The sequence below is a fragment of the Vipera berus genome (genome assembly GCF_964194415.1).
Source record: "Vipera berus genome assembly, chromosome: 3".
NCBI lineage: Eukaryota > Metazoa > Chordata > Lepidosauria > Squamata > Viperidae > Vipera > Vipera berus.
The window spans coordinates 58,498,595-58,525,948 of record NC_138204.1 but is presented as its reverse complement, the minus strand read 5'-3'; the positions used below and the strand labels follow the sequence as shown (position 1 = coordinate 58,525,948).

General features: G+C 38.7%; 1 protein-coding gene across 3 annotated transcripts in view; it reads right to left on the bottom strand.

Moving 5' to 3' along the window:
• Positions 1–27,354, bottom strand: part of MAST2 (microtubule associated serine/threonine kinase 2) — a 155,658-nt gene that overhangs the window by 65,269 nt on the left and 63,035 nt on the right. For all 3 annotated transcript variants that reach the window (XM_081324556.1, XM_081324558.1, XM_081324557.1), the window contains exon 4: positions 20,956–20,987. In XM_081324556.1, coding sequence (XP_081180682.1) covers positions 20,956–20,987 — 32 coding nt within the window. The remainder of the gene's footprint in view (positions 1–20,955; positions 20,988–27,354) is intronic.

The window sequence follows — 27,354 nt, the reverse complement described above, 5'->3', positions numbered from 1 at the left end:
AAACAGTGGTTGAAATTTCATGACATCTTACATAAAAACAAAAGATCTCATAATATCTTGCACAAGACAACTTAGTCCCCACTGTATTATCTTGTGAGATTTCATTATCTCTATTTTGGAGAAAATGTCGGATCCACATTAAAGACTGCACAATCTGCAATAGTATTTGGAGGCAAAATGCATACAAAACGCCAATTAAACTATTCATAGCAAGGAATTCTTCTCTTCATATTAGAACTTGGCACAATTTCAAGATAGACAGCGCAGAATCTTAATATTATATTTCATCAAAAGTTACAGCCACTGAATTATCTTAAAGAAGCGGTAGCTTTGTGGAACGAGTTTCCTATCAACAAGTTTTAGGTATGCTAACTAAATTAAGTATCTTTATCTATCTTAAGAGCAATGTGCTTCTGATATCAATTCTGCAATTGATTATTTAATTCTTTCATGTCCTCTTTGTGGCTTTGCTAAATATATTTTGCTCTTGAAAATAAGAGTGTAGACTGATTAGCAGGGGTCATTCACAGTTTATTTATTGGAATTAACAGAGAAGAGCACATGTCAAAAATAATTGTACAATACATTAAATAAATGGACTTGGATCAAACAAAGCCCAAATTCAGCAGAACTACAATTCCATGGTATCATAGAATTAAGGTTTTTGTTACTTTCCTAGTAATTTTATACCTCATCCAACAGTGTGTGTGTGTGTGTGTGTGTGTGTGTGTGTGTGTGTGTGTGTAGTGGGGGGAATCAATCTGATGAATGTGACACAATTTTGTTTGAAACAATGTTACAGACAATAACACATATGTACTACAGGGAACACTAACAAATTTCATCTGTTTTAAAACAAATAACTTTTAAAACTGTTACTGAATATAGAAACCATTTATACCAAAGGCTTGCTTGTTCTTATCTATTTTCAAGCACATAATTATTCCTGTTGCTAGCTGAACCACTGCTTGCAAAAATTGCTTCCATCTCAAAATTACTATAATTAAAGCTATAGCTTCCATATCTCTGTTTAATATGGCTGCGCAGCTGTTGCTTTTCAGCAATATGTCAGTTTTAGACTTGTATCTTCTGTTGCATCATGAAGAGAAATAATTAAAATACTTGATCTATTGCTAAGAATAACGAAGAATAACTTTGTTTAAGAGTAATTGTGGTTTTAAGACTTCTAGTAAAGACTTTTTTCTTCCTACAACTTCCTGAAAAGGTCATTCGGACTATTTATAACTTTGTAACAATCATGTGGTAGATCTGAACAGACTTGAGGTAGACAGGCAGGGTACAAGAAACTGTTTTGATACTTCTGATCTCATATTATGTGACAATGCCAACATAAGGTCTATTTGCCTACTCACTATGCTGACTTGGCAACATTAAAAAATGAATGGGGCTGTGTTCTTTATAGCAGCTCAGAATGTGGTATTCCTTTTGCTTAATTTTTTTTAGTGTTTTGCAGCACTTCATAAAAGAACAGAAAACAGACCAATAAACCAACTAGTTTACATTGAGGCAAATAACATTAATGTAAGTATTATCAAACGTTAGGAGTGACTTATTTAAAGTAAGAAAAAAGAAACCAATTTTTAATGTGTATAAACATCTTGATAAATTATTATAGCACAACTTAAATTAGTTCCCACAGTAGTTTATTATTCACTGTGTATGCACTCTGACTTATTCATGAACTGCGAGCAACCTAACTACATATCTATACAACATCTCATCTTTCTCTTTATGCTGTACTTTTAAACTTTTAAACTATGAGGACCTCCTGATTAGCAAGCCACCTCACTCCCTGAAATGATATATTTAAGATTTTATTATTACAAAATACTACTATGTATTTTAGTAGCCTGAAGGGTAACCATTCAAAATCCAATATGGCCTATTGTAAAAATCATTTTAAAACAAAGATTTTCTAGCTTTTAAGAACTTCAATTCTGATTTTTTTTAAAAAAAAATCTAAGTATTGATACAAATGTACATCTTCGCTATACTCTCTTATAGAAGAGAAGTCAAGAAGCTATGTTTTCAATCCCTTTCAGACAAACATCTTAAGCAGCTTTGGATACTTTAAATAAACTTCATTAAAACGTATCTGCATTTAATTACACTTCTCATTCATAATCCCCACAGCATTCTCAATTATGTGAAAATAGTAGATTAAGAAAGCATTTTTCATCATATCATCATCATTACGTTTTGGCTTGCCTTAACATTCTATTTGTTTTATTTTTTATTTTTGACAATGGCAAATTAGATAGCATGCCCAACTGTAACCATACATGATCTTTGGAGGCTTCATAATCAACAGAAACACTGTACAATCAAATCACAAACAGTAAATAAAGGGGGCTGAGTTCAAACACACACACACACACACACACACACACACACACACACACACACACACACATCAAATGACAAAGCCAAAGCAAAGCATCATTATGAGCTGTTCCATTAAGGTCAGTGAATCAAATATGCTGGCAGGAAGGCTCTTGTTTTCAATGTCTTTGCTTTGTACTGATTTCATCCAGGTTTGTCTGCCTTTATATTTACCTAAAGAAGTGTTCGTGTAGTGACATCTACTTTTCTAAGGAAATTCAATGACATCATTATATTTTTATTTAAAATTAATTTAAATGAGGAGGGAGGGAGGGAAGGAGGGAAGGAGGGAAGGAAGGAAGGAAGGAAGGAAGGAAGGAAGGAAGGAAGGAAGGAAGGAAGGAAGGAAGGAAGGAAGGAAGGAAGGAAGGAAGGAAGGAAGGACCTAGTGAGTACTTATGCTCCTGAAAGAAGCAAATCATCTTGCTAGTGGCAAGAATTAATGTACCATGAATTTGAGAAGAATCATGATTCAAGTAATGGCCTGTTTCATATATAAACTTTCTGTGAGAATTATAAATTATCCATCATCTTTTTTCCCCAAATGATTCTCTTTTTGAAAACTTTGCCCTCTTTATGAATGGTCTCTGAAAAATATGTATTGTAGCATCCCTTTGGCAAGTATTCATAATTTACCATCCCTCTAAAAGTAGGTCACCATATAATATGAGATTATTAGTCAAAAGATGTTTGTCTCCACATTTGTTAAAACATTTATATTCTACTTCTGGGTCAAATGGGATTGTCATTATGATCAAGTTACATGTGCTTTGCCAATTGCCCTGGCTCCTAGTTTTCTTTCCAAGTTCAGTTAAATGTGATGCAGTGACCTTTAAAGTCATTCAGAGCTTGGAACAAGAATATAGAAGGATCACTTCACTATACTTCAACCTAAAAAAATCTAAGAGAGGCTACTAAAGTGACAATTCAAGAAAGAATCTTTTTGATTTTGGTAGTTTAACTATGGAATTGTTCTTTTCAACAGTTCATCTGGCCTGTTCTGGTAGAGCACTGATACAAAATGACATCATTTTTGACTGCAAAAAAATCCAAAAATATTTTTTTCTGTCAGTTTTCGGAATTCCATTTTTGTGTGTTTGTGTGTGTGTGTATTTGTTTGTATGAAGAAGCACATTCCCATTTCTCATTCTGTAAAAGTGGAAACATTCCACATTTCTCAAAATATCATTTTAAAAGGGCCAGCCCCACAATCTATGGATTTTTTTGATATAACTCAGAAGATTTAGAGAATCTAAATCAGTATCAGTGAAGATTTCTGGTAAGGATATGGCAAGCTAGATATCCCTGAAGGAACAGGGACAGCATTACAGCAAGGATCGGTGGCCAAGGATGGATCCTGGCTGTCAAAATGTTTCCTGAGCAAGAAGAGAGAATGGGATTGCCCCCATATATTCAAGACATCTGATCCTTAAATGTAGATGGCAGAAGCCAAGGTTTTTGTGGTCAGCTAGTGAATGGAATTGCTGGAAGTCAAGGGATTCCATCTATGATCACAAATATAATGTAGCCTAAATGAATGCAAAGCTCAGTTGAACCTCATTTTTAATCAATTTTGGAATTAGTTTTTTACTGCATTCAAATATTAAAGATCTTCAGAATGGTATGGTTGATGGCATTCACAGGGTGAGTTTCTTTCGACATTTGATGACAGAAATTTTAAGTGCAATATTAAGAACATTTTTGGGAAATATTTGGGAATAAACAGCAAAAATGTGCTTAAAGTATTATACAATACAATACAATACAATAACAGAGTTGGAAGGGACCTTGGAGGTCTTCTAATCCAACTCCCTGCTCAGGCAGGAAACCCTATACCAGGGGTAGGCAACCTTGGTTCTTTTATGACTCATGGACTTCAACTCCCAGAATTCCTGAGTCAACTATGCTGACTCAAGAATTCTGGGAGTTGAAGTCCATGAGTCATAAAAGAGCCGAGGTTGCCTACCCCTGCCCTATACCATTGCAGACAAATGATTGTCCAATCTCTTCTTAAAATGTTCCAGTGTTGGAGCATTCACAACTTCTGGAGGCAAGTTGTTCCACTGGTTTTCCTTAAAGTTATAAATGAACTAAGGGTCTACATTAGGGTTTCTTAAACAGGATTCTCTGGAAACCTAACATAAATACATTTATGAACTATTCATATATTAACTTTCATTTTAACATATTAAAGAAAATCTTGTCATTTGTATAAATTTAGATTATTTATACATGTATAAATATAAATTTACACATATGTAAATAACAGGAAGTGAAAATGTCCACTTCTAGAAATTAAATACTTTTTGAAGATATTTTATAAAAGATAGGCAAGTAATACTTTGTTAAATGAAAAGGTATACCTAATAAAACACAACAGATAATTTTAAATGCTTTAAACAGGAAAAGCATGTTTGGTGCACTCTGCTCATTCTGCTCATTCCCCAAATTACAATCTTGCTTTAAATATAATCAGTTGCAGGTCTAAAAACAACTATCAAATTTATATTGTATATAAGACAGAAACAACCAACTGTTCCAAGCAGCCTATTATTCAAAAGAAAAATGAATTTCCTTTTATCACTATAGTAGAGCAAGAGAAATAAAAACAGGCAGCTGGTGGTGCAAAGAAAATGGCCCAATAAATAATCTGATAATAGATAAAATCATTTAATAAAACATACAATTTTAAAATGTTACATTCCATTTATTAAATACGATTATGTGTGAACATTGCTAGAATAGTTGACATATTTGCAATGTTTTCTCCGAGCTTTTTTGTCACAACTTATAATACCAATATATATTCATGCTCTTCTGAAATACAAGATTAGGACACCAAATTACTTGGATATAATCCTATCTTCCAATATAGGAATAAGAGATACACTATCATACGCATCACTCTTCTAACCAGGCTAAGAAACACAAAGTTTCTTATAGTTAGGGGTTATTAGGGATATTCCTCCACTTTGGAAAATTAAGATAGTTCAGAATCAATTGAAATGGATGGCAAGAACTCAGCTATAGCTGCTATATTTAAGAAATCTCTCTTAACATAGCTCAGTCTGACGAAGATCTTACACATAAATTTAACACTCTCTAATGAAATCTCATTTTACTATCATTTTAAAATTCAAAGGAGACAATCTTCTCGCCCGATCTTCGCTCCTTTCGCCGCGATCTGAAAACATACTTGTTCGAGCAAGCCGGCCTGGCCTGAGGGGGGATTGGTGGGGTTTTTTACTATTTTTATTGGGGTTTTTTAGTATGTATTAACTGTATTTTTAATTGGGCATGTATTTAATTATCTTTTATCTTTTGTAAATCTCTGTGTTTTATTCTTGCCCTGTACACCGCCCTGAGTCCTTCGGGAGAAGGGCGGTATAGAAATATTAATAAATTAAATTAAATTAAATTAAATCAGAGGAAGTCATTTTAATTTTATCAAAGGCCCCTGTATTACTAGGAGGGGGTAGAGGGTTTGATGAACTGGTGTAATAAAAACAGGAAAAACAAAAGAGATCATTGTCAATTTCAGAAAACGATGGCACAACCATGTATTAACAATTCAGCTGTGGAGGTGGTTAGGAGTATTAAGTTTCCGGGTGTGCAGCTGACAAGCAGGTTAGCTTGATCGCTCAGCAGTGAGACACTGGTGAAGCAGACACAGCAATGCCTACATTTTCTAAGTCTTATGAGAAAAGCACATCTTCCTTCTCCTATTCTTATCAGTTTCTGTAGAGGGACGATTGAAAGCATCCTGTTGTATTGTATTTTCTGTTTGGTTTGGAGGTATTACTGTTTCGGACAAGAAGGCTCTTAAGAGTGGTGAGGATGGCAGAAAGGATTATTGGAAGTTCACTTCCTTCTATCCAGGACATAGTATATAAACACTGCTTGATCAGGGTCCACAATATTGTCTGGGATGCTACACATCCTCTCCATGATTGCTTTTCTTTGTTACCTTCTGGGAAGAGGCTTCGTGGTATCCGAAGCAGAACAACTAGATTCTGAAACAGCTTCGTATCAACCCTGTTAACTCTCAAGAAATCAGTGTAGTTCTTGGGATGATCTGGGATAGTTAAGCCGCCGTGATAAATTTTCTATGATTTGTTTACAATAACAGTTTGTTAACAGAGGGTTTTGAAATTTTAATCTTGTCTTTTTTATTATAATTGTTCTTCCTGTTAACTATTTTGTTATTAATATAGTATATAGATGAAAGGTTAATAACTTGCAAACAGAATTAGTAGTTTAGTATTTAAAATTCTTTGAGCCTGTTTCGCAAGGAGTGGGAACTAATATTGTCATAATATATTAATATATTCAACTGGGGGGACAATATGTGTATATGTGTTAGCTTTTTTAATGCATTTTTAATGCCTTATTTGTTTTTTTGTTTTTTCTTTCTTTCTTTAAAAAATATTTGTATTTAAAACTTTTTTTGGAATAAAATAAAAATAGATTAAAAAATGTTGCACAGGGGAACGCTTTAGAGGAAAGTTGCCTTCTCTACCTATAAAACAGTTCGTTTGGAAAAAAAGGAATAAAAGAAAACAAAGAAGGTAACAACTATATCCAGACAAGGTAACAAACAAAGGTAACAACAAAAGTCCAGACCAAAAAACTTAGGTAAACTATGTAGTACTATCTATCAACACAAGTTTCACACAAGAGAGCTAGAGTCTGGACCTGATTTTTGGATATTCATAGGCAAGCCTTCTTTGTTCCTCCTTTTCTGAATACTTATCCCCAGTTATAAAAAAATATGGGACATAAGTAAAAACCAACCTCTTTGGGAAAGTGGCATTGCCCAATCATAGTACAGCTCCATCTATGACGGCATGGGCCTAGCCAGCAAATTAGGCATTATCTATGAGATTAAATTAAGATTCCAATGACAAATTATACCAAAGTTTGTGATCTAAAGACTTATCCAAAATATTGTAATTGAGTAAAGTAGCCTTTCTCATTCAAGAAAATGCAGCAGCAAATTCCATGTTTTTATTATTGGTCAATCACATACAGTTTGTCTTCTAATTTTAATATTTGTCACCACTCTCCTAAAAAAAGTAAATGAATTATTGGTTCAATTATTGTACAGTTCTATTTTCTTCATTAAACTTCCTGAAATAATTGTTCTGATTTCCACCTCTCTTTCAACTGAGCCGATTCTTATATACCAAGTCATCTACAGAAGAGGTAAATATCATCAAAATGGCAGTGTGACCAGGCAATGAAAGCCTACCCCCTTTTAAATGTATCACATACAACACACACATTAAAAATTAAGGGGCTTCATTATCCAGTCACACCCACTATTTTGAGTTTGTTGACTGCTCCTACAAACATCCCTGTTAAATACAACTGCATCTAATAAACTTCAGAAATCAATTCATTTATACTGGAAGCCTTCATTAAAATTGTATAAAAGATTTGATAAACTATATGTACAAGATCAGTAAGTCTCAAACTGCTTGGCCATTTCACATGGTAGAAACCATATCAGCTGAAGGAATCAAACCTGAAGACTAGGATTAATTTTCACAAACTTCTGCTGTCTCATTTAGAAGAATTAACCTCAAAAACTTTACATATATAGCAAAGATAACAACCTCTATTTGGGAAGAAGGGGACCAAGCCAATGTATACCTACATTAATCTTTTGTTATTCAGATCTGCAAACACCTCTTTAATGTTATACCTTTAAAGTAACATGCGAAACTATGTGAATCGACAAAACCTTTAGTATATATGTGTGGCCCAAGGTGCCTTAAAATAAATAAAATAAAATGATAAAATAAAATAAAATGTCAAATAAGAGGGTCAACTGTATAAATGAATTAGACATTACTTTATCATTAGCTGTATGAATACAATACTATCTTGAATGCTAAAAAGTGCCCTAAAATATGTAAGTTTTAAATATTCCACATAAAAGGTTGCCCAAATCACAAACTCTCTCAGTGTAAGTTCCTCCTTACCTCCACTGAAGTGGACTGCTGTAGCAGGGACTACCAGGGTTGCTCTGAGGTTGTGGATTGAGGTAAAATACTAGAGGAGAGGTTGCAAGGGCACAATCAGCACTAAGTGGAATTTTAAGATGTTGCAGACCTGGAGCAGATGTAGGGGAGAACACATGTTGATGGACATCACTTCCTCGGCAGTGGGAGAGGAAAGGAGAGGAGATTCTGATAAAGTACCACAACAGAAAGAGTCAATTTCTAAATCATCTTACACCTGTTGTCTTTTCAGAAAACAAAATCATGTTCCTGACAATAATGTATCCACTCCTAACCAGATCTACTTCCATCTTCAAAATCCCTTAAGGTTTGAGATCTTATTAGAGACTATACACAAGAAGTACTGAAGCTATATATAAAGACCATTGCTTGTCAGTTAATCCATATGTGTCTTAAAGCTTGATCACATGAAAGCATGAGCTATTAAAATTGGTTTCAATACTGAATTGGAATTTACGGACTGCTGCAAGAGTCCTCTGTATTGTCCTAACATTTAATGATAAATCTACTTGCATTCAATGACATTTTAAAGTGCCTGTCTCCATAGAGCAGAGGTGTCAAACTGCCGGCCCAGGGGCCGGATGCATCACAGCAAAACCGCACCCACCCCATTGGAAAAAAAGTCACGATACGTTGTGACACGTCACGTGACGTTGCGAGTTTGACACCCCTGCCATAGAGTCTTCAATGGAATATATTTTGTTGGTCCTATGACCAATTCAGTTTTCTCCATAACTGGGCCCATAGTTTGCAACAAATTGCCAGTAGAAATGAATCAAATCTCAGTTTTACTACAATTACGTGTGATCATTTTGTTAAAAAATGTTGCTGATCATGATGATCATGATAGAATTTGAGTTACACTTTTATTGTACCATATAAATTGCCTAGAACTGTCAAAGGAATGGATGCCATTTCCTTTTTTCTAAGCAAATAAATAGTTAATAAACCAAAAGCAATTTTCTTGCAGAGGGCAAAAATGACATTTGCAACAGGACCTTTCTTAACGTTTGGCCAAGTTGTTGGCAAAATTGTTGACTTTCACTTATTTCTAAAAGGTGATAGAGAGACAGACATACTTTATCTGAAGGATCTGAATTGGGGGAAAATGCAGATAAAGTTTATTTAGTCTCGATACTGATGTATCCATTTCTTTTACTATACAAAATATTTAATTTGAATCATTAGCCATATGATTGATTGTAAGAGTTAAAACATATAAAACCTAAGGGTCAACATGTTTATTTAATTTATGCAAATGAATACAAAAATCCAAATACACCGCCTTTCTTTATAAAATATTAGGTTAAGCACTGGTTATTTTTTTTACTACTTCTATATTACCCCTCCATTAATTATAAAGATTAACAAAAATTAGGAATGTTTATTTTAAAAAGTGAAAGCATTCGCTTAGGGGAAACAGCTTGCATTACTAATAGCATATAAACTACTTTTTTTCTACTAAAGAACATGAGAACATGATTTAAAACACTCTTTCAGGAACAAATATTCCAATAAGATTAGTTAAGATATGGAAATCTATTTTCCAAAACGAGTCTTACTGAAGGCGTAGAGACGGAGCTCCAAATCGCTCTCTTCTTCGTTTCATCATTTCACTGCGTTGAAACACTAGATTTTGTTCAACAACCAGAGATCTTAGAGCCAGTTAAATCCAATACTTAGCTTTCAGCAAAGGTCCAATATCATCACAGATTCTATGCAGTGAACTTCTGTTCATAACTATCAGATGCTGTCCAAAAGCTTTCAAACAAATTTTCTGAAACTTATTTATAACCTCTAGAAACAGCTAAATCACAGACAACCAGTATGAAGTACTAAGACCGTGAAGCCTGAAATAAGGACTGGATTTTTTTTAATCGCACAGCCATCCTACAGCGTACTTCTACCACCAATCACATTGCAGCTCAACAAATCACTGACAAATGTTTGTTCACTTCAGCAAGCCAGAAGGAAAACAGAAACCAAGAGGGAGAAATGGCACATGAGCAAAAAACATTTGGCAGAAGTTTGCATGCCAACATGAAAACTCACACTGTAAAAGTAGTACTCGGGCACTGCTCTGAGCCAGATTTCCAACAAAGCTATGAGCAGCTGCTCTTCGTGTCTGGAGATAATTTTTGATACCTCTTTTTGGATTTTAAATCGGGGAACAATGTCATGCCTCCTTCCTTATTCTGGATTGTTTTCTTTTATTAATATACAGTTCAAAAGTTAAAATATTAAACTATTTTATTACACTTCCAGGAGATGGAAAAAGTGACGGTTATGATTCCTAAAATGAATCTAGGAATGAACTGGTAAAAAACAAGGCTTCAAATGTTAATGATTTTTTAAGGAGGAGATGATCACAGAATCCTTTTAAAGAAGAATCTATTTCCTCTTTTGTCAGTCATTCTTCCTAGCTGTTAAGTAACAGTCCTGGCTGCTGACTCAAATCAATGTAAAGGTAGTCCTCGACTTACCATTGCAATGGTGGATGGAATTTTAATTGTAAGTTGTAACAGTCATGTACTGATTGTACAACTGTTTTTATGGCGGTTGTTAAGCAAATGGTTAGAGCCAGTTAAGCAAATCCATTCTCCTGAACGGCACTTTTTGCTGGAAACTGGCAAAAAATATCACAAATTGCAGTCATGTGACTGTGGGATATTGCAATTAATTGTAAATGTAAGTCAGTTGCCAAGCACCTGAAATGTGGTCATGTGAATGTGGAAGGAGAAATTGTGGCATTTTACATCAGCTGGAAGTGTGTTCATTCCGGCTGTACCCCATTTTTTATCAACAAACAAATCCTTAAAGCTTCATCTTTCAGTCCTCATCAGTAAAAATTCATTAAGGATTACCTAAGTCTAAGATAACAACAGTGCTTTTTTTTCTTTAAAACAAAAAGTGCCAGAACTCTCATCCTGTTAATCTGGCATGGACGTGGCCTGTGTGGGTGTGGCCAGCTCAACGTCACTTGCATCAGGGGCACTTGTGTGGAGCTGGGCAGGACTGGGGCAAATCTGAGGGTCTCTGGCGGAGGGGGGAGGGGAGGGGGGATGGAACCGGGGTGAGCGCCGGGTCACGGTCCACTGGAAGAGCCTCACTGATATTAAAGGGGGTGGGGGAAGACATGATATTAAAGGGGGTGGGGAGAGAGACATTAAAGGGGGTGGGGGAAGACATGATATTAAACGGGGTGGGAGAAGACATATTAAAAGGGGGTGGGGGAAGACTGTGGGATTCAGAGACCAGTCATCGCAGGGTGTCCCAAAATGTCTGTCTGCCTACGCAGAGTTTATTGTATTTATACAGTTTTAACAAGCAGGAAATAATGCACAGCAAAAGCATTGTTTATTGGTGTACTCCCTAGTCAATCTTAGAGAACATCCAAACATCCCAGCCAGGGCAGAGTCTCTCATATCTAGCTGGTTCTTGGCAGTCCTTGGCAGTGCTAATTGGAATGAGCTCATAGACATGCGGATAACAGGATACTAAGGCAGGCAATTTTCTGCGCACGGTCCCTTCATATCCTTGACCTCCATCTCTACAGAAGACATTAAAGGGAGTGGAGAAGACATATTAAAGGGGGTGGGGGAAGACATGATATTAAAGGGGGGAGAGATGTTAAAGGGGGTGGGGAAGACATATTAAAGGGGGTGGGGAAGTATGTGTGTGTGAGAGAGACAGAGAGAGAGAGACAGAGAGATCCCCAATTTGTAAGTTTGCTTACTTTGCAATGCTTTCCTTTCCCCACACTTTTGCTTCCCTGCTAGCTCAATTTCCCTTTCTCTCTGCCGCTTCTGCTGCCCAGATCTATGGCTGCAGAGCAATTTTGCTCGCCCCCCACAGCCGATCTGGGCAGCAGAAGCGTTTATGAAGCCTCTGGAGCTCACATCCATGGCCGTGGGACGACTTTACGATGCTCCAGTGGCCCAATCCGGGCTACGGAAGCCTGCAAAATGCTTCTGCCACCCAGATCTAGGGCTGCAGAGCACTTTTGCTCCCCCCCCCACGGCCGATCTGGGCAGCAGAAGCATTTATGAAGCCTCTGGAGCTCGTATCCATGGCTGTGGGGCGACTTTACGATGCTCCAGTGGCCTGATCCAGGCTTTGGAGGCCTGCAAAATGCTTCTGCTGCCCAAAGCGGCCATGTGGAGGGGGAGCAAAATCGCTCTGCAGCCCTAGATCTGGGCAGCAGAGGCATTTTGCAGGCCTCCAACACCCGGATCGGGCGGCTGGAGCATCGTAAAATTGCCCCACGGCCATGGATGCGAGCTCCAGAAGCTTCGAAAATGCTTCTGCTGCCCAGATCGGACGGGGGGGGGGAGCGAAATCGCTCTGCAGCCCTAGAACGCGCAAGTTTGGAGTTTGGGAAAGTGAGCAGGGCCTTAATATAAAAGGCTGGTTCTGCTTTCAAAAATAGAGAAAGGAGGGAAGATTATTGGGCTCCTTGCATCATTCCCGCTTGAAGCCATCCTTTGCAACAAGGAAAAATCCAATTTATCCAACGCTACCCAACATTTGAAATATGTGTGCACTGAGAGGATAGCTATTTTTAAGACGCCAGTCCTGCACGTCTGTATCTAGGAATAAATCTCATTAAACTTATGAGGCTGTGAAACACAGAAAGGAAACACACACACAAACGCAGAGCTTCCAATCAATTCCAACAGCTAAACTAGCCTGAGAGAAATTCCAAATCTCCTCACCTTCAAGCTCAAAACTTCCCAAACTCCAAACTCGCGCATCCTACTTCCCTTGCTTGCCTTCTCCAACTCCAAACTCGCGCATCACACACACACACACACACACCAGCACACACACCAGCTGCCAAATGAACCTTGGTCTTCCTCTGCAGAGACATCTTCAGCGCCTTGTCGAGACAGTGGGGGTTTGTCATGCTGCAAGTCTGGTCTCTGCTCAGCACCTGCTAAGGACTGGCCAATGGCAGAGGGAGCGGTAGCCTTGCCATGTGCTCCTCACCGACCCGCTCCCGTGCAAATTCTCTCGCTGACAGTGCCGAAGTGGCAGTTGCCATCAGATGCCTGCTTTCCCAAACTCCAAATTCACGCGTCCTACTTTCCTCGCTCGCCTTCTCCAACTCCAAACTCGCGCATCCTAGTTTGGAGTTTGGGAAGGCGAGCGAGGAAAGTAGGACGCACGAGTTTGGAGGAAGTAGCATAGTTTGTGCAAAAGCTTTTTTTTTTTTTTTTTGGTGTAAAAAAAGGTGCCAGAACACCGTTCTGAGCGTTCTATGAGAAAAAAAGCCCTGGATAACAACATATCTATTGTGACCTTAATTAAAATAAACCAACTTTATATTCCTTTGTTTTACTTTTAACAATCTTTATTCTGATCGTTAGTCCCTTCAAATAATGTCTTAGAACTTGATTTCTTTTCATTTTTCTTTGTCCCTTCTCACAAATTTCTTTAAAGTTTTTACAAGTTTTGTAAATCCAATATAGCAAAATTATCCAGGTCATTCTCTTGGTTTCTTATTTGTTTATTATATATGTCAGACCTGCATCAGCTTGGACTCCTAAGTAAAAATGATCCTTGGCTCCGTTTGTTGCAAAAGGTACAGTTTTTGTAGAAGTCAAGTGAACTGCAGTAAAGCAAAGCCAGAACTGAAGTTCGTACATCAAAATCCCCTCCTCACAGGTACTTCCCATTACTGGCCCCCATCACCCAATCAGGCAATGTTTTCAAAATGGCTGTTCATTCCAAGTTTCAGCTTGAGCTGGTATGGAGCTGCATTCCCTCCTCCCATCTAGTTCCCCCCACCCACCCAGAGTTCATGGCAGACTGGCGATTGCAGAGCGCAAGCATGAGATAGCAGTTCTGACAGTATGTCTGTTGCAATTCTTAACATCACAGGCAGTTTCGTATATATGTCCAGTATAACACCTTTTTCCATATTGTTCTTGTAAGTTCTCATTTTTTAAATCCACTTTAAATTGGTCTCAATCTTGTCAGGAAAAACCTGTCCTTAGTTTATAATTTTTTTCAAATCTACAGATGCTGACCATCCTAAAATTAAGTTATAAGTGCAGTGTTCAAAAATATCCTTCAATATGTCCAATATGAAAATATTTTACTACATTCTGTATTAGTAAGTCAAATTTAAATGTTCTTCTTTAATTGTAATCTTTTGTTCCTTCCGGTTCCCTCTTCAAAGTCACATCTCATCTTAGGTGCAAAAAAAAAAGAGGTTTACTTAGAAAATATCTACCCCAATCATACGAAAACTAAGTTTAAAAAAGATTTTTCATGACTATATGACAGTAAAACTACATCTTACAAGTTCTGTAAAATGAATCAAAAACTGTTTCCCCAGAAGTATGGGAAAGAATTGTCCTAAACATAGGACACAATTTTTTTAAAGGCTTAACTGAATAGGAAATTGACTTGCTATCCATGATGTATCAATTCTATTCATTCTTTCAAAGTATGACTACTTGTTTGTTAATATTTGTTTGCATACATATAAACAGTTTTGTATCCCATGGACATAAATCTTTCCCATGGTTCAGATTTTTCTAGGTCAACAGAACCACCAGCACCGCCACCAATAAAACAAATACAAGTATGGCATGTGAATATCAAAAGGATCTATACATGGGTTTCATCGATTACCGGAAAGCTTTTGACTGTATAGAACACAATAAGCTATAGGCATCTTTGGGTGATCTTGAGTCCCAACCCACCTAATCAGACTTATCAGATCACTGTACTCAGGACGCAACAGTGAGAACACTATATAACGACACAGATTGGTTCAGGATCAGTATGACAGTTAGAGACGGATATATTTTGGCATTGTTTTTGTTTAATCCATATGCTCAAGTGATTGTGCAGAAATTAGATTTGGAACTGCCTGATGTTGGAGTGAAGATTGGGGGAAGAACCATAAATAATTTGAGGTATGCAGATGATACAACACTATTGGTTGAAAATAAGGAAGACCTGGATAAAATGATCTGGAAAATCAAGGACGAAAGTGAAAAAGTAGGACTGTGTCTTAGCATCAGGAAAACAAATATAATGACAACAATTGCAAATGGACATGGGACGTTTTAAATGAGATGTTGTGAATTACTATGAGAATTTATCTTCCTTGGATCAAAAACTGTTCACTATGGCAGTTCTACTTGGTGGAGCAGTGGGCTAATGCCTCCTTAAGTAACACCAGCTGCCTGCAATTAGTGCAGGTTCGCATCCCACCAGGCTCAAGGTTGACTCAGCCTTCCATCCTTCCGAGGTAGGTAAAATGAGGACCCAGATTGTTGGGGGCAATTAAGCTGACTTTGTAATAATGCCGCTTGGGGGCCCCCCGAAAGCCCTAATAAGCAGGCATATACATAGAATGAAGGCTATTGCTAAGCTTGTAAGCCGCCCTGAGTCTTCGGAGAAGGGCAGGATATAAATGGAATAAAAATAAAATAAATAAATAAATAAATAATAAATACTCCTGAAATCAAACGCAGGATAACCTGAGGCCACATTCCAATGATTAACATTGCAAATGTTTGAAAATGGTATAGAATCTCCTGCTTGAACAGGGGATTGGGACTAGATCAGAGGTCCCCAACCTTTTGGGCACCAGGAACCGGTTCCATGGAGAAAGGTTTTTCCACAGACCGGAGGGGGCATGGTTTCATGTACTGTTTGCATGGGTCTTTGCTTGTTTGCACAGACCAGTTTCTGGCATGTTGTGGCCCAGTGCCAGTCCATGGATCGGGGGTTGGGGACCCCTGGACTAGATAACCTACAAGGTCTCTTCCAACTCTTATTATTCTGTTAAAACATGAATAAGATCTGGAAAAGCAGAGATATCGATAAAAATTCAAAAAGCAGGTTAACCTAGAGCAAGTCTTCCCTATAATTATTATGGGTGTGAAAGTTGGACACTAAGAATGGCTGATCAAAGAATTGACACCTTTGAGCTGTGGTGCTGGTGTAAATTACTGCATATACCATGGACAGCCAGAGCAATCAACAGAGAAGTGCTGATCCATATAAAACCAGACACATCCTTAGAACCCAATGCCAGATCTGACTGAGCCAATTGCACTGAGGAGGATTTAATGTGGATATCGTCCAAATAACACTGGACATGTACCGAAATGGTCCTCAGATGCCTGGATCTCCAGGAGATGTCGAATGGCCTCTTTCATGAGGCTTCTTTTGACTGGATTTTTGGATGATGGGCAAGAGACAAAATGTCTCAGGGGGCTAAGGACCCAGAGATCTGTAGTGGTATTCTCCCATTTGTGTACAAAGAGAGCCAACCTGCCCCCTATGGGAGAGGCACCTTTGCTGTCACTTGAACCTTCTGAAAGGACGGCCTCACGCGTCTCGAAAGGCCCGTTTGGCCTGAAATTGCTGTCTGGGTCTGTCCCTGTTACCGGATCTGTCAAATTGGTGTTCTGGTCTGGGAGGATAAGGGCGGGAGTAATGATTGAATTCCGACCCTGTGTCGGTTGAGCGAAATGACTGCTTGCGGGCGTAAAGGGTAGCTCTCCTGTCTGCTCTCCTAATAAGATGGGATATGATCTTACGCTTCTCCTTGTTCTCAATCAGATAAGGGTTTAGTGCCTCTCCAAATAATTGGCCTCCCATGTAAGGGGCTGAGGCCAACTGCCACTTGGACCTAGCATCTGCTCATCACTGTCTGAGCCACAGAAGTCTATGGGAGGTAACGTTAGATGCTAATGCCCGGGAGGAAAATCTGGTCATGTGCAATGATGAGTCAGCCATGTATTCTGATGCAGCCACTAATTTGTTTAAATCTTGGTGCATCCGTACCTCTTCTGGTGAGACCCTAGCCTGTAACTGGCGAAGCCATGGGAGTGAAATTCTGGCGAAAAAGGAGTTTATGTAGCTGCCTTTACCGCCCATGCTGAGGCTTGATGGGTCCTGCAGAAATTAAGCTCCGCTTTCTTATCCTCTGACTTCAGAACCTCTGCTATATCCCCAGACACAGTGAAGGAAGAAAGCAATGGTGCTAAAGGCTCATCTACAGTGGGGACCGCTAGCACCCCTGACAGTGCTGGAGCCATATTAAATAACTTTTTATCAGCCCCCCCCCTGGGGGTGGAAAAGTACCTGGCGTTCCCCATTGTCTTTGGACTACATTGAGGAAAAGAGGACAACAGGGAATGTCCTGTTGGGTAAACGTTGGTTCTGAAAAGACCTTACTGGTAGGTCCCTGACTGGTGGGAGGTTCCGCCTGAGGGACACCTTCAGGACCAAGTTCAGCAGTGCTCCTGGCCTTGGGAAGTAAGGATTTAAAGAGGGCCGGATTAAACAGGCCTATGAAAGGAGGGGAATCAGGAGATAAGTCCTCATCTTCTGACATTCCCAGCTCCCTCTGCTCGTCCCCTATGAACGACATTCTACTCCTGGAGGAATGAGAGGGGGGAACTGACCTTTGGTATGCGGCTGCTTCTGCCTGGGAGAGATATGATACATTGCCTTGAGATGGGATCCCTGATGCTATCAACTCAGGTTGACCTCTCTGGTGTAGGGTTGAAGCTACGCCGTGGCAATAGCTGAGAAATCAAAAAATGCATTCATTCTGATAGATCTGTCTCCTGAGCCTCTGGAGGGCGAAGCCCTGCCGCTGTAGGAGTGAATGTGCCCTCTGGGCCCACAGGTCTAGCTGTACTAAGAGGAGCAGGGATCTGAAGGCCAAGCCCCTCACTGGAAAGGGGAACCATCTCCACCTGTTCTGCCATGGGAAAAATGAACTGACCTGTTTCCCCTTCTGAAGACCAGGCACTTGGAGCAGCAGAGGTTGAAGGAGCTTGTTGAGGGCCAAAAACCCATGCCTCCATGGGAACAGAAGTAATCTGACCTACCTTTGCATCTTTCTTTTGCTTTGCAGCTTTGGAGAACTGTTTTTCCAATGCCTGGTGCCTCCTGCTTGCTTCTTTCTCAGCAGCTTTGGAAGACCTTTTGCCAGAGATAGCTTTAGATCTGAGTTTCCCAGCAGCCTCCTGCTTGGCTGATCTGGATTTCTCGTGCCTGGAAGGACTGCTGGAGGCACCCTGAGATAACTGAACTTCTGTAGTTTTATCTGCCATTGCGAAATCAGAGATATCACAGTAATGGCAATCTCAATGTGTTTGCAACAGAGAGGTGATCCCAGTAGCGAGGAGCCAAGTTGTGGCTAGAAGTGGTGGCGGCACAACCAACTTAATGGGATAGCCAGCACACTCACAATCCTGGTAGTGGTGGCACAACCAACTTAATGGGATAGCCAGCACACTCACAATCCTGGTAGTGGCAGCAAAACCAACTTAATGGGATAGCCAGCACACTCACAATCCTGGTAGTGGCGGCAAAACCAACTTAATGGGGTAGCCAGCACACTTATGATCCAGTTAGTGGCGGCAAGACCAACTTAATGGGGTAGTCAGCACACTTATAAGCAACGAAATCGATGGTATTTAGAGGAGCTGAAAATGGTGGCAGTTAAAGCGGGCACTCAGCCATACCCTGAAGTCTTTGGAAATTGCCTGGACTGATTGAGGACCTCCGTAATGGCTGGAAGGCTGGAGGTTGTTATTGTTGTTGCCTCTAATAGTAATAGGAGCTGCCAAGGAGCCTGGAATTGGAGAAGCAGCGCCCTTAAAATGCCTCTCCTTAATTCTGGCCTTCTGGAATAGCCTGAGAGTGTTTGTAAGGCTTTCAAAATGACGGCCGCTAGTAAGTGACCTCCTGCTCTATCTATATGTCTGAATTAAGAAATGTGACAGTTGCTTCTGAGGCCGGGCTAATAAGAGTGCTGACAGAATTTTGGCCAAAAGTGACTATCTGAGTCTAAACAGCCCTCGCTGGAAGGGAGAGTCCCCCCCACACACCTAGGAACAGTAAAAGTGGCGCTCAAAATGGCGACCGCTGCACTTCTGCCCTGCCTGGAAGCTATAAATAGTTCGAGGCTTCATCCAAAACCTGCAAAACTGCTCTTACTCTCAGTGGTTTGAAATGAAGCGCTGATATCGGTGCAGAGAAGGGAAAGGAAGAGAAAGGTATAACCTATGAAAATCCAACAGTTTTGTCTGCTAGAAACAAGAGCCAATCTTCACCACGTCTGTCTTGGGCTAAGACTAAGTCGTGACTGGGGATTCCAAGCCAGAGGAAGAGAGGCGTGGCAAAGGTTGATTGACTTAGTCTCTAGGGCAGAAAGGCAAGATCAACCCATCTGTGGATTCTCCATTTGTCATGCTGGAGAATAGTTTCTGAATGGTTCTTTTTCTGTTAAATATTTATTTTTGTCACAATTCCAATGGGACTTTTGGGGGGAAAACAAAGTGTTGAAACATTTTCACATCTGAACATAAATGAGTAGTTAAAATTATATCCCTAAGCATGATGAAGCCTCATGAGTTTAAACTTCAATTACTGAAACATTTAGGCAAAACTTCCAGATAGGAAATGAACATTCCTTTCACCACAATATCCATTAGGGAAAAACTGGCAGTCACTACAATTATCCATGTACACTCACTTCTGAATCACCTCTGTTTATTTAAGATACACTTAACAGCCAATGTGCACTATGTAATTCTGTGGGTGGGAAATAGTACATATCAATGCAAGAGGTAACCTGACATACTGTATATTTGTCTAACTCTTCGGCTAGCAAGGTTTCTTACCAGAATTTACAGTATGTTCAGACCTCTGGGTTCGTATTATGTTCCAATCTTTGTACCCAAACCATATAATATATCCATTACCAGCCCAGCCCACATCTCTAAGTATCTATTTGATACTCAATTGTCCTAAAAAAGAAAACAAGCTAATACTATTAAAGTTATTGAAGGTGATGCTATTAAAATTATTAACAAGTACAAAATTCTACAGAATGGTTAGGAAAGACTGAGTAGGTGAGAACATGCAGGAGTTAAACAAATATAATACTATGTGAAGAGAATACTGCAGGAAAAAAATGTACAGGAATAAAGAGACTGCAGTGCGGAAAGCCTGTTCCTCAACTCTAGGACCCAACTGCCTTGACATACTTATAAGCATCAATATTGCTCTTAACCAGTATCCTTTCCTGTTAGAAATCCATTAAATTCCCATACAAAAGATAAAATCAGTATTCACATCATGATCCTCAACTGCCATTCTTATTCCAGGATTAAGGCTTATTCCAGGACTGTCATATAACCCAATTAGAAACAGAATTTTATTTCACTGTTAAGCAACCACAGTCAGTGATAATCCTTAAATCATAAATCTGCATGAAAGTCTTGTACATTTTATGTTCTTTAGTGCATATAAAATATAAAATAGTTTAATTGTGAATCATATACTGTAATTTCACAAGTTTGCATTTTTTTTCCTTTTCCAATTTATCCATATTCAATTCCACAACATTATAAACAGTGGTGGGGAATGATAAATGGTAGCATGCAGCAATATTAATTGTACACAAGACTTGGTTAATCCTAAAAAATAATACAAAGCCACATTACAAATTAAACATTTTGGAAAAAGTTATACTCACAAGCTTCCTCTTCTAGGGAGACTAAGTTCTTTCTGTGGGAGAAAAAACAGAAAATCAGTAAGATGATTTAGAGCAGATTATTGGAGTTGCTTGATGAGTGCATAGCTATTTACAGTGACTGAAATAATAAACAGAAAATATGTCTAACAGCATTGTAAAAATGTTAATTTTTTTTCAAAGCATGTGACTACATTACTCAAACTCTAAATGTAACTCTTGTAAATATTCATTTTTATTATCAGTATTTATATACTCTTTCTCAACTGTATAATTTTTAAAGTGATTTACAATTTAAAACTGTACAGCAAGGTAGAAACAAATCATAATAATGAATCTTAAGGCTTTTAAGCGGCACTAATTTTAATGAGTTTATTTCTCAAAGCAACTGAATCATTTTTCAGGTTCATGCTTGCTTTGGTAAATAGAAGCATTTATTTTTGCATAAGATCCGACACAGTTTTTACCAGTCATTTTCATAGCAAGTACAGCCCTAATATGGAATATGGAATTCAGTTTTAGGGATTTTTTTGTTACATTTACATGTAAATATAATATTTCACCACTAGGTGGTATGATTATTCTTTTTAGCAACTGTATAAAAAACAAAGATTAACAGTGTTCAAAAACTATAAATCTATTCAAGTTTTAAAAGTTTACTATGGAAAGAAATATTTCACTGTTTTTTAATCTTTGACAAATATATTAAAATCATTTTAATACCTAATCCCTGAGGATTCTTTCTCTCTTCGGTTAACTTCAACATTTTCCTCAGATTATTGTAGTATAATTTATACTTTGAAGTCCAAGGAACCCCCCTTTTGCCATCATGACTAAAAATCTGGATTTTGGCTAGCAAGAATGATTAAGACCAACTTGTCTATGGAGATTCTCAGTCATCCTTGTCATGGTTGTCCCAAAGGTGCTTTTTCAGGAGGCAACTGGACTTTGTTTTTCTTTGAAAAAAACCTTTGGGATTAAGACCAACCTTTGTTGTTAGCTGTGAAGTCGTGTCCGACCCATCGCGACCCTATGGACAACATTCCTCCAGGCCTTCCTGTCCTCTACCATCTTCTGGAGTCCATTTAAGCTCACGCCTACTGCTTCAGTGACTCCATCCAGCCACCTCATTCTCTGTCGTCCCCTTCTTCTATTGCCCTCGATCTTTCCCAGCATTAGGCTCTTCTCCAGTGAGTCCTTCCTTCTCATTAGGTGGCCAAAGTACTTGAGTTTTAGCTTCAGGATCTGGCCTTCTAAAGAGCAGTCAGGATTGATCTCTTCTAGGACTGACCGGTTTGATCGCCTTGCAGTCCAAGGGACTCGCAGGAGTCTTCTCCAGCACCACAGTTCAAAGGCCTCAATTCTTTGGCGCTCAGCCTTTCTTATGGTCCAACTTTCACTGCCATACATTGCAACTGGGAAGACCATAGCCTTGACTATACGCACTTTTGTTGACAGGGTGATGTCTCTGCTTTTTAGTGTGCTGTCTAGATTTGCCATGGCTTTCCTCCCCAGGAGCAAGCGTCTTTTAATTTCTTGGCTACAGTCCCCATCTGCAGTGATCTTGGAGCCCAGGAAAATAAAATCTGTCACTACCTCCATTTCTTCCCCATCTATTTGCCAGGAATTGAGAGGGCCAGATGCCATGATCTTGGTTTTCTTAATGTTAAGTTTCAACCCAAGTTTTGCACTCTCCTTCTTCACCTGCAACAAGAGGCTCTTTAGTTCTTCTTCACTTTCTGCCATTAGAGTGGTATCATCTGCGTATCTTAGGTTGTTGATATTTCTTCCGGCAATCTTAATTCCAACTTTTGATTCATCTAGCCCTGCCTTTCTCATGATGTGCTCTGCATATAAGCTAAATAGGCAGGGTGACAGTATACAGCCTTGCCGGACTCCTTTCCCAATTTTGAACCAATCAGTGGTTCCGTGTCCAGTTCTCACTGTTGCTTCTTGACCCGCATATAGGTTTCTCAAGAGACAAATAAGATGGTCTGGTACTCCCATCTCTTTAAGAACTTGCCACAGTTTGTTATGATCCACACAATCAAAGGCTTTAGCAGTCAATGAAGCAGAAGTAGATGTTTTTCTGGAACTCCCTAGCTTTCTCCATGATCCAGCGTATGTTGGCAATTTGATCTCTAGTTCCTCTGCCTCTTCGAAATCCTGCCTGTACTTCTGGTAGTTCTCGATCCACATACTGCTGAAGTCTAGCTTGTAGGATTTTAAGCATGACTTTACTAGCATGAGAAATGAGTGCAATGGTGCGATAGTTTGAACATTCTTTGGCACTGCCTTTCTTTGGAATTGGAATGTAAACTGATCTTTTCCAATCCTGAGGCCACTGTTGAGTTTTCCAAATTTGCTGGCAAATTGAGTGTAGCACTTTTACTGCATTGTCTTTTAAGATTTTGAATAGCTCAGCTGGAATACTGTCACTTCCACTAGCTTTGTTGTTGCTCAGCTTTTCTAAGGCCCACTTCACTTCACATTCTAGGATGTCTGGCTCGAGGTCAGTGACCACCTCATTGTGATTATCAGGGACGTTAAGCTCATTCTTGTATGGTTCTTCTGTGTAATTTTTTCACCTCTTCTTAATCTCTTCTGCCTCTGTTAGGTCCCTGCCATTTTGGTCCTTTATCATGCCCATTTTTGCATTAAACGTTCCCTTCATTTCTCCAATTTTCTTGAAAAGATCTCTGGTCCTCCCTATTCTATTGTTTTCTTCTATTTCTTTGCACTGTTCATTTAAGAAGGCATTCTTATCTCTTCTAGCTATTCTCTGGAATTGTGCATTCAATTGGGTGTATCTTTCTTTTTCTCCCTTGCCTTTCGCTTCCCTCCTTTCCTCAGCTATTTGCAAAGCTTCCTCAGACAGCCATTTTGCTTTCTTGCATTTCTTTTTCTTTGGGATGGTTTTGGTTGCTACCTGTTGTACAATGTCGCGAACCTCTGTCCATAGTTCTTCAGGCACTCTGTCTATCAGATCTAATTCCTTAAATCTATTTGTCACCTCTACTGTATATTCAACAGGGATATGATTTAATTCATACCTGAGTGGCCTAGTGCTTTTCCCTACTTTCTTCAGTTTAAGCCTAAACTTTGCAAGGAGAAGCTCATGGTCTGAGCCACAGTCAGCTCCTGGTCTTGTTTTTACTGACTGTATAGAGCTTCTCCATCTTTGGCTGCAGAGCATATAGTCAATCTGATTTCTGTGTTGACCATCTGGTGATGTCCATGTGTAGAGCCGTCTCTTGGGTTGTTGGAAAAGAGTGTTTGCTATGACCATCGTATTCTCTTGACAGAATTCTATCAACCTGTGCCCTGCTTCATTTTGCACTCCAAGGCCAAACTTGCCTGTTATTCCAGTTATCTTTTGGCTTCCTACTTTAGCATTCCAATCCCCCATGATGATAAGAACATCATTTTTTGGTGTTAGTTCTATAAGGTGCTGTAGTGCTTCATAGACCTGGTCAATTTCATCCTCTTCAGCACTGGTGGTTGGGGCATAGACTTGGACTACTGTGATATTGAATGGTTTGCCTTGGATTCGAACTGAGATCATTCTGTCATTTTGAGGATTGTATCCCAGTATTGCTTTTCCTACTCTTTTATTGACTATGAAGGCTACTCCATTTCTTCTGAAGGATTCTTGCCCACAGTAGTATACCTGATGGTCATCTGAATTAAATTCACCCATTCCTGTGCATTTTAGTTCGCTGATACCTAAGATGTCAATGTTCAGTCTTGTCATCTCTTGTTTGATCATGTCCAGCTTTCCTTGATTCATGGATCTTACATTCTAGGTTCCTATGGAGAAAAAATCTTTACAGCATCGGACTTTCCTTTCACCACCAGACACATCCACAGCTGAGCGTCCTTTCGGCTTTGGCCCAGTCGCTTCATTCTTTCTGGCGCTACTAGTACTAGCCCTCTGCTCTTCCCCAGTAGCATATTGGACGCCTTCCGACCTGAGGGGCTCATCTTCTGGCGTCATATCGTTTTGCCTTTTGGTACTGTCCATAGGGTTTTCATGGCAAAGATACTGGAGTGGTTTGCCATTTCCTTCATTTCCTAGATTGCCAGGAAAGACCCTGTATTAAATGGGTTCTCCAAGAATTTCTTTCTCTTTCCTTTCTGGGAATGGTGTAAATCTGAGTGTGGAATGATAGCTCCATTACATACATTATCAATCTCCCTCTTGCATTACTCAATTTGCTTCTCTTCTTCTGCGTATATAAAGCTGCGCCTTCCATAATACTGTGCTCTCTGCCCAGAAGTGTTTTTCATAGGAACTCTGTTACAGAACCCAAGAAGTTTCAACTTCTACCCACAACATCGAGAATATATTTCTTCCAAAACCAATTTCCACCCAATAAGCTCTTTAGCTGAGCAGACAAGCAAGGAAAAAAACCGGTTTTGAATCTTCTTTGTGCAGCAGGTACCGTATTTTTCGGACCATAAGACGCACTTTTTTCCCCAAAAGTGGGGGGGAAAACGAGGGTGCGTCTTATGGTCTGAAAAATACGGTAGTTCCCAGTTTAAGAGCGAGTTTTGTTCCCAAAGTCTGTCTGTAATGCAAGAGGGAGATTAAAAATGTATTTCTATGTAAGCTGGAACAGTATTACTGTATAGTTCTGTATAAACACTATTGAACTTGAACCATTGTGTAATTAACTAGTATTTTGCTACCATAGGATTCCTTAAACCAGGGCATTTTTAACCTAGGGGCTTGCTGTATACAGTATCTTCAGTCTTGCTCTAGTTAGTACCAGTCCCACTATTAACTGGCTGCCTTCCCATATTCTCCTTTTCCATACTAGAAGGAAGAGAAAAGACTAACAAACTTGTTCTCTACAGAATAAGTAAGAAACATCAAAAGACTCCATTTGGAAGGAAAACTGCTTAAGAAAGAAAAAAAATCTAAAGTGATTTTTTTCTGTGTGTGCATAAGGGTATTAAAAACATGTTGTTTGGCTACGCTGCAGCCTGCCAGTAAAAACAGTTGTAAGATTTTTTAAAAAGACTTTCAGAACCATGTAGGATTGATCCATCTGAATTATTTTTGACGGTACTTTTATATTATACATTTCATTCTTATTTCCTGTTATATAACTTATATCTTTACAAACATGTCACTTGATATGTATATTTAAATTAATTTACTTTTTTGGTTTTATATTTTGGTTTTCTTGCCCTTTGGTTATAATAAAGTACTGCTTACAGCAGTATTTCTCAGCCTCAGCAATTTTAATTCCCCCCATTATGACCGGGGAATTTTGGAAGTTGAAGTCCATCCGTCTTAAAATTGTGAGTTTGAGGAGCACTGCTCTATAATGTAGTTCCTACAGTTGGTGAAAGTGGTTTTCAACTATTTCAAATAAGCTCAACCTAATCAAGAGACCAGAAGCTGAACAAGAAGCTGAATACAATGCAATAATAACCGAAGTAGGGCTTTTTAACACCATATTTTGACTATATCCTATAAATATGATAAACCCTTAAGTTCAGTTTGAGAACTAAATGAACATTGATTTATTTCTTATTCAGAATCTGGAATAATATTGTAAGCTCAGAGCTTTTCAGATTTGGCAGGAGAGAGAGGTTTTATCTTGAAATTTTTGCTGATATTTGCTGCTAAGTCTCTACAGATGATTAGCCTTTAAATAGCAACAGCAAAATAAAAAATGCTGAAAAGATCTCATACCTCCAATAATTTTTCCCCATAGCACAATGATATTCAGAAGTCTCGGCATATTTAGAAAAGGAAAGGCAAAGCTTCAGGAACTATTATTTATGGTACTGCAGCATGTGGTATGACTAAGAAAAATAGAATTAATTTATTTCTCACATTTCTTAAATATAGTATATGTATGAATAGGAATCAGCAGCAAAATTAGCATGTCAGCCAGGCTAATGAAGCATACTATAGGAAACCTGAAAGGCATATATTAATTGCTGTTCAAATTTATTCATAACCTCACTCTTGACTAGTACATAGTATACATAAAAGAACTAGAGATTTTTGGAAGCTAATAAAATTCACTGTCAAATTCTGGCTACTCTGTTTAACTAGAATTTACTGGTGCAGTAATTTTATTCAGTAGGAAAAATAGATCTTTGATTAAATGTATTAATTGTGCTTAATAAGTACCCTCTCCTAAATCTGGCACACAAATTAGGGACAAATATCAAGGCACAGTAGAGACAAGTGTACAATCTATTTTTTAGCACTTCACCTGTTAACAGAAAGAATATTACCTTCATTATTTAAGTCTATATGTCTGCAAGTATGTAACTATGTTATGGTCTAATCTGCACTTATTCCAACAAACTTCTTCCTCTCAAGGATCACACAAAACTATTTTCCTTCCTGTTATGTGTCAGTCATATTCCTTGTCA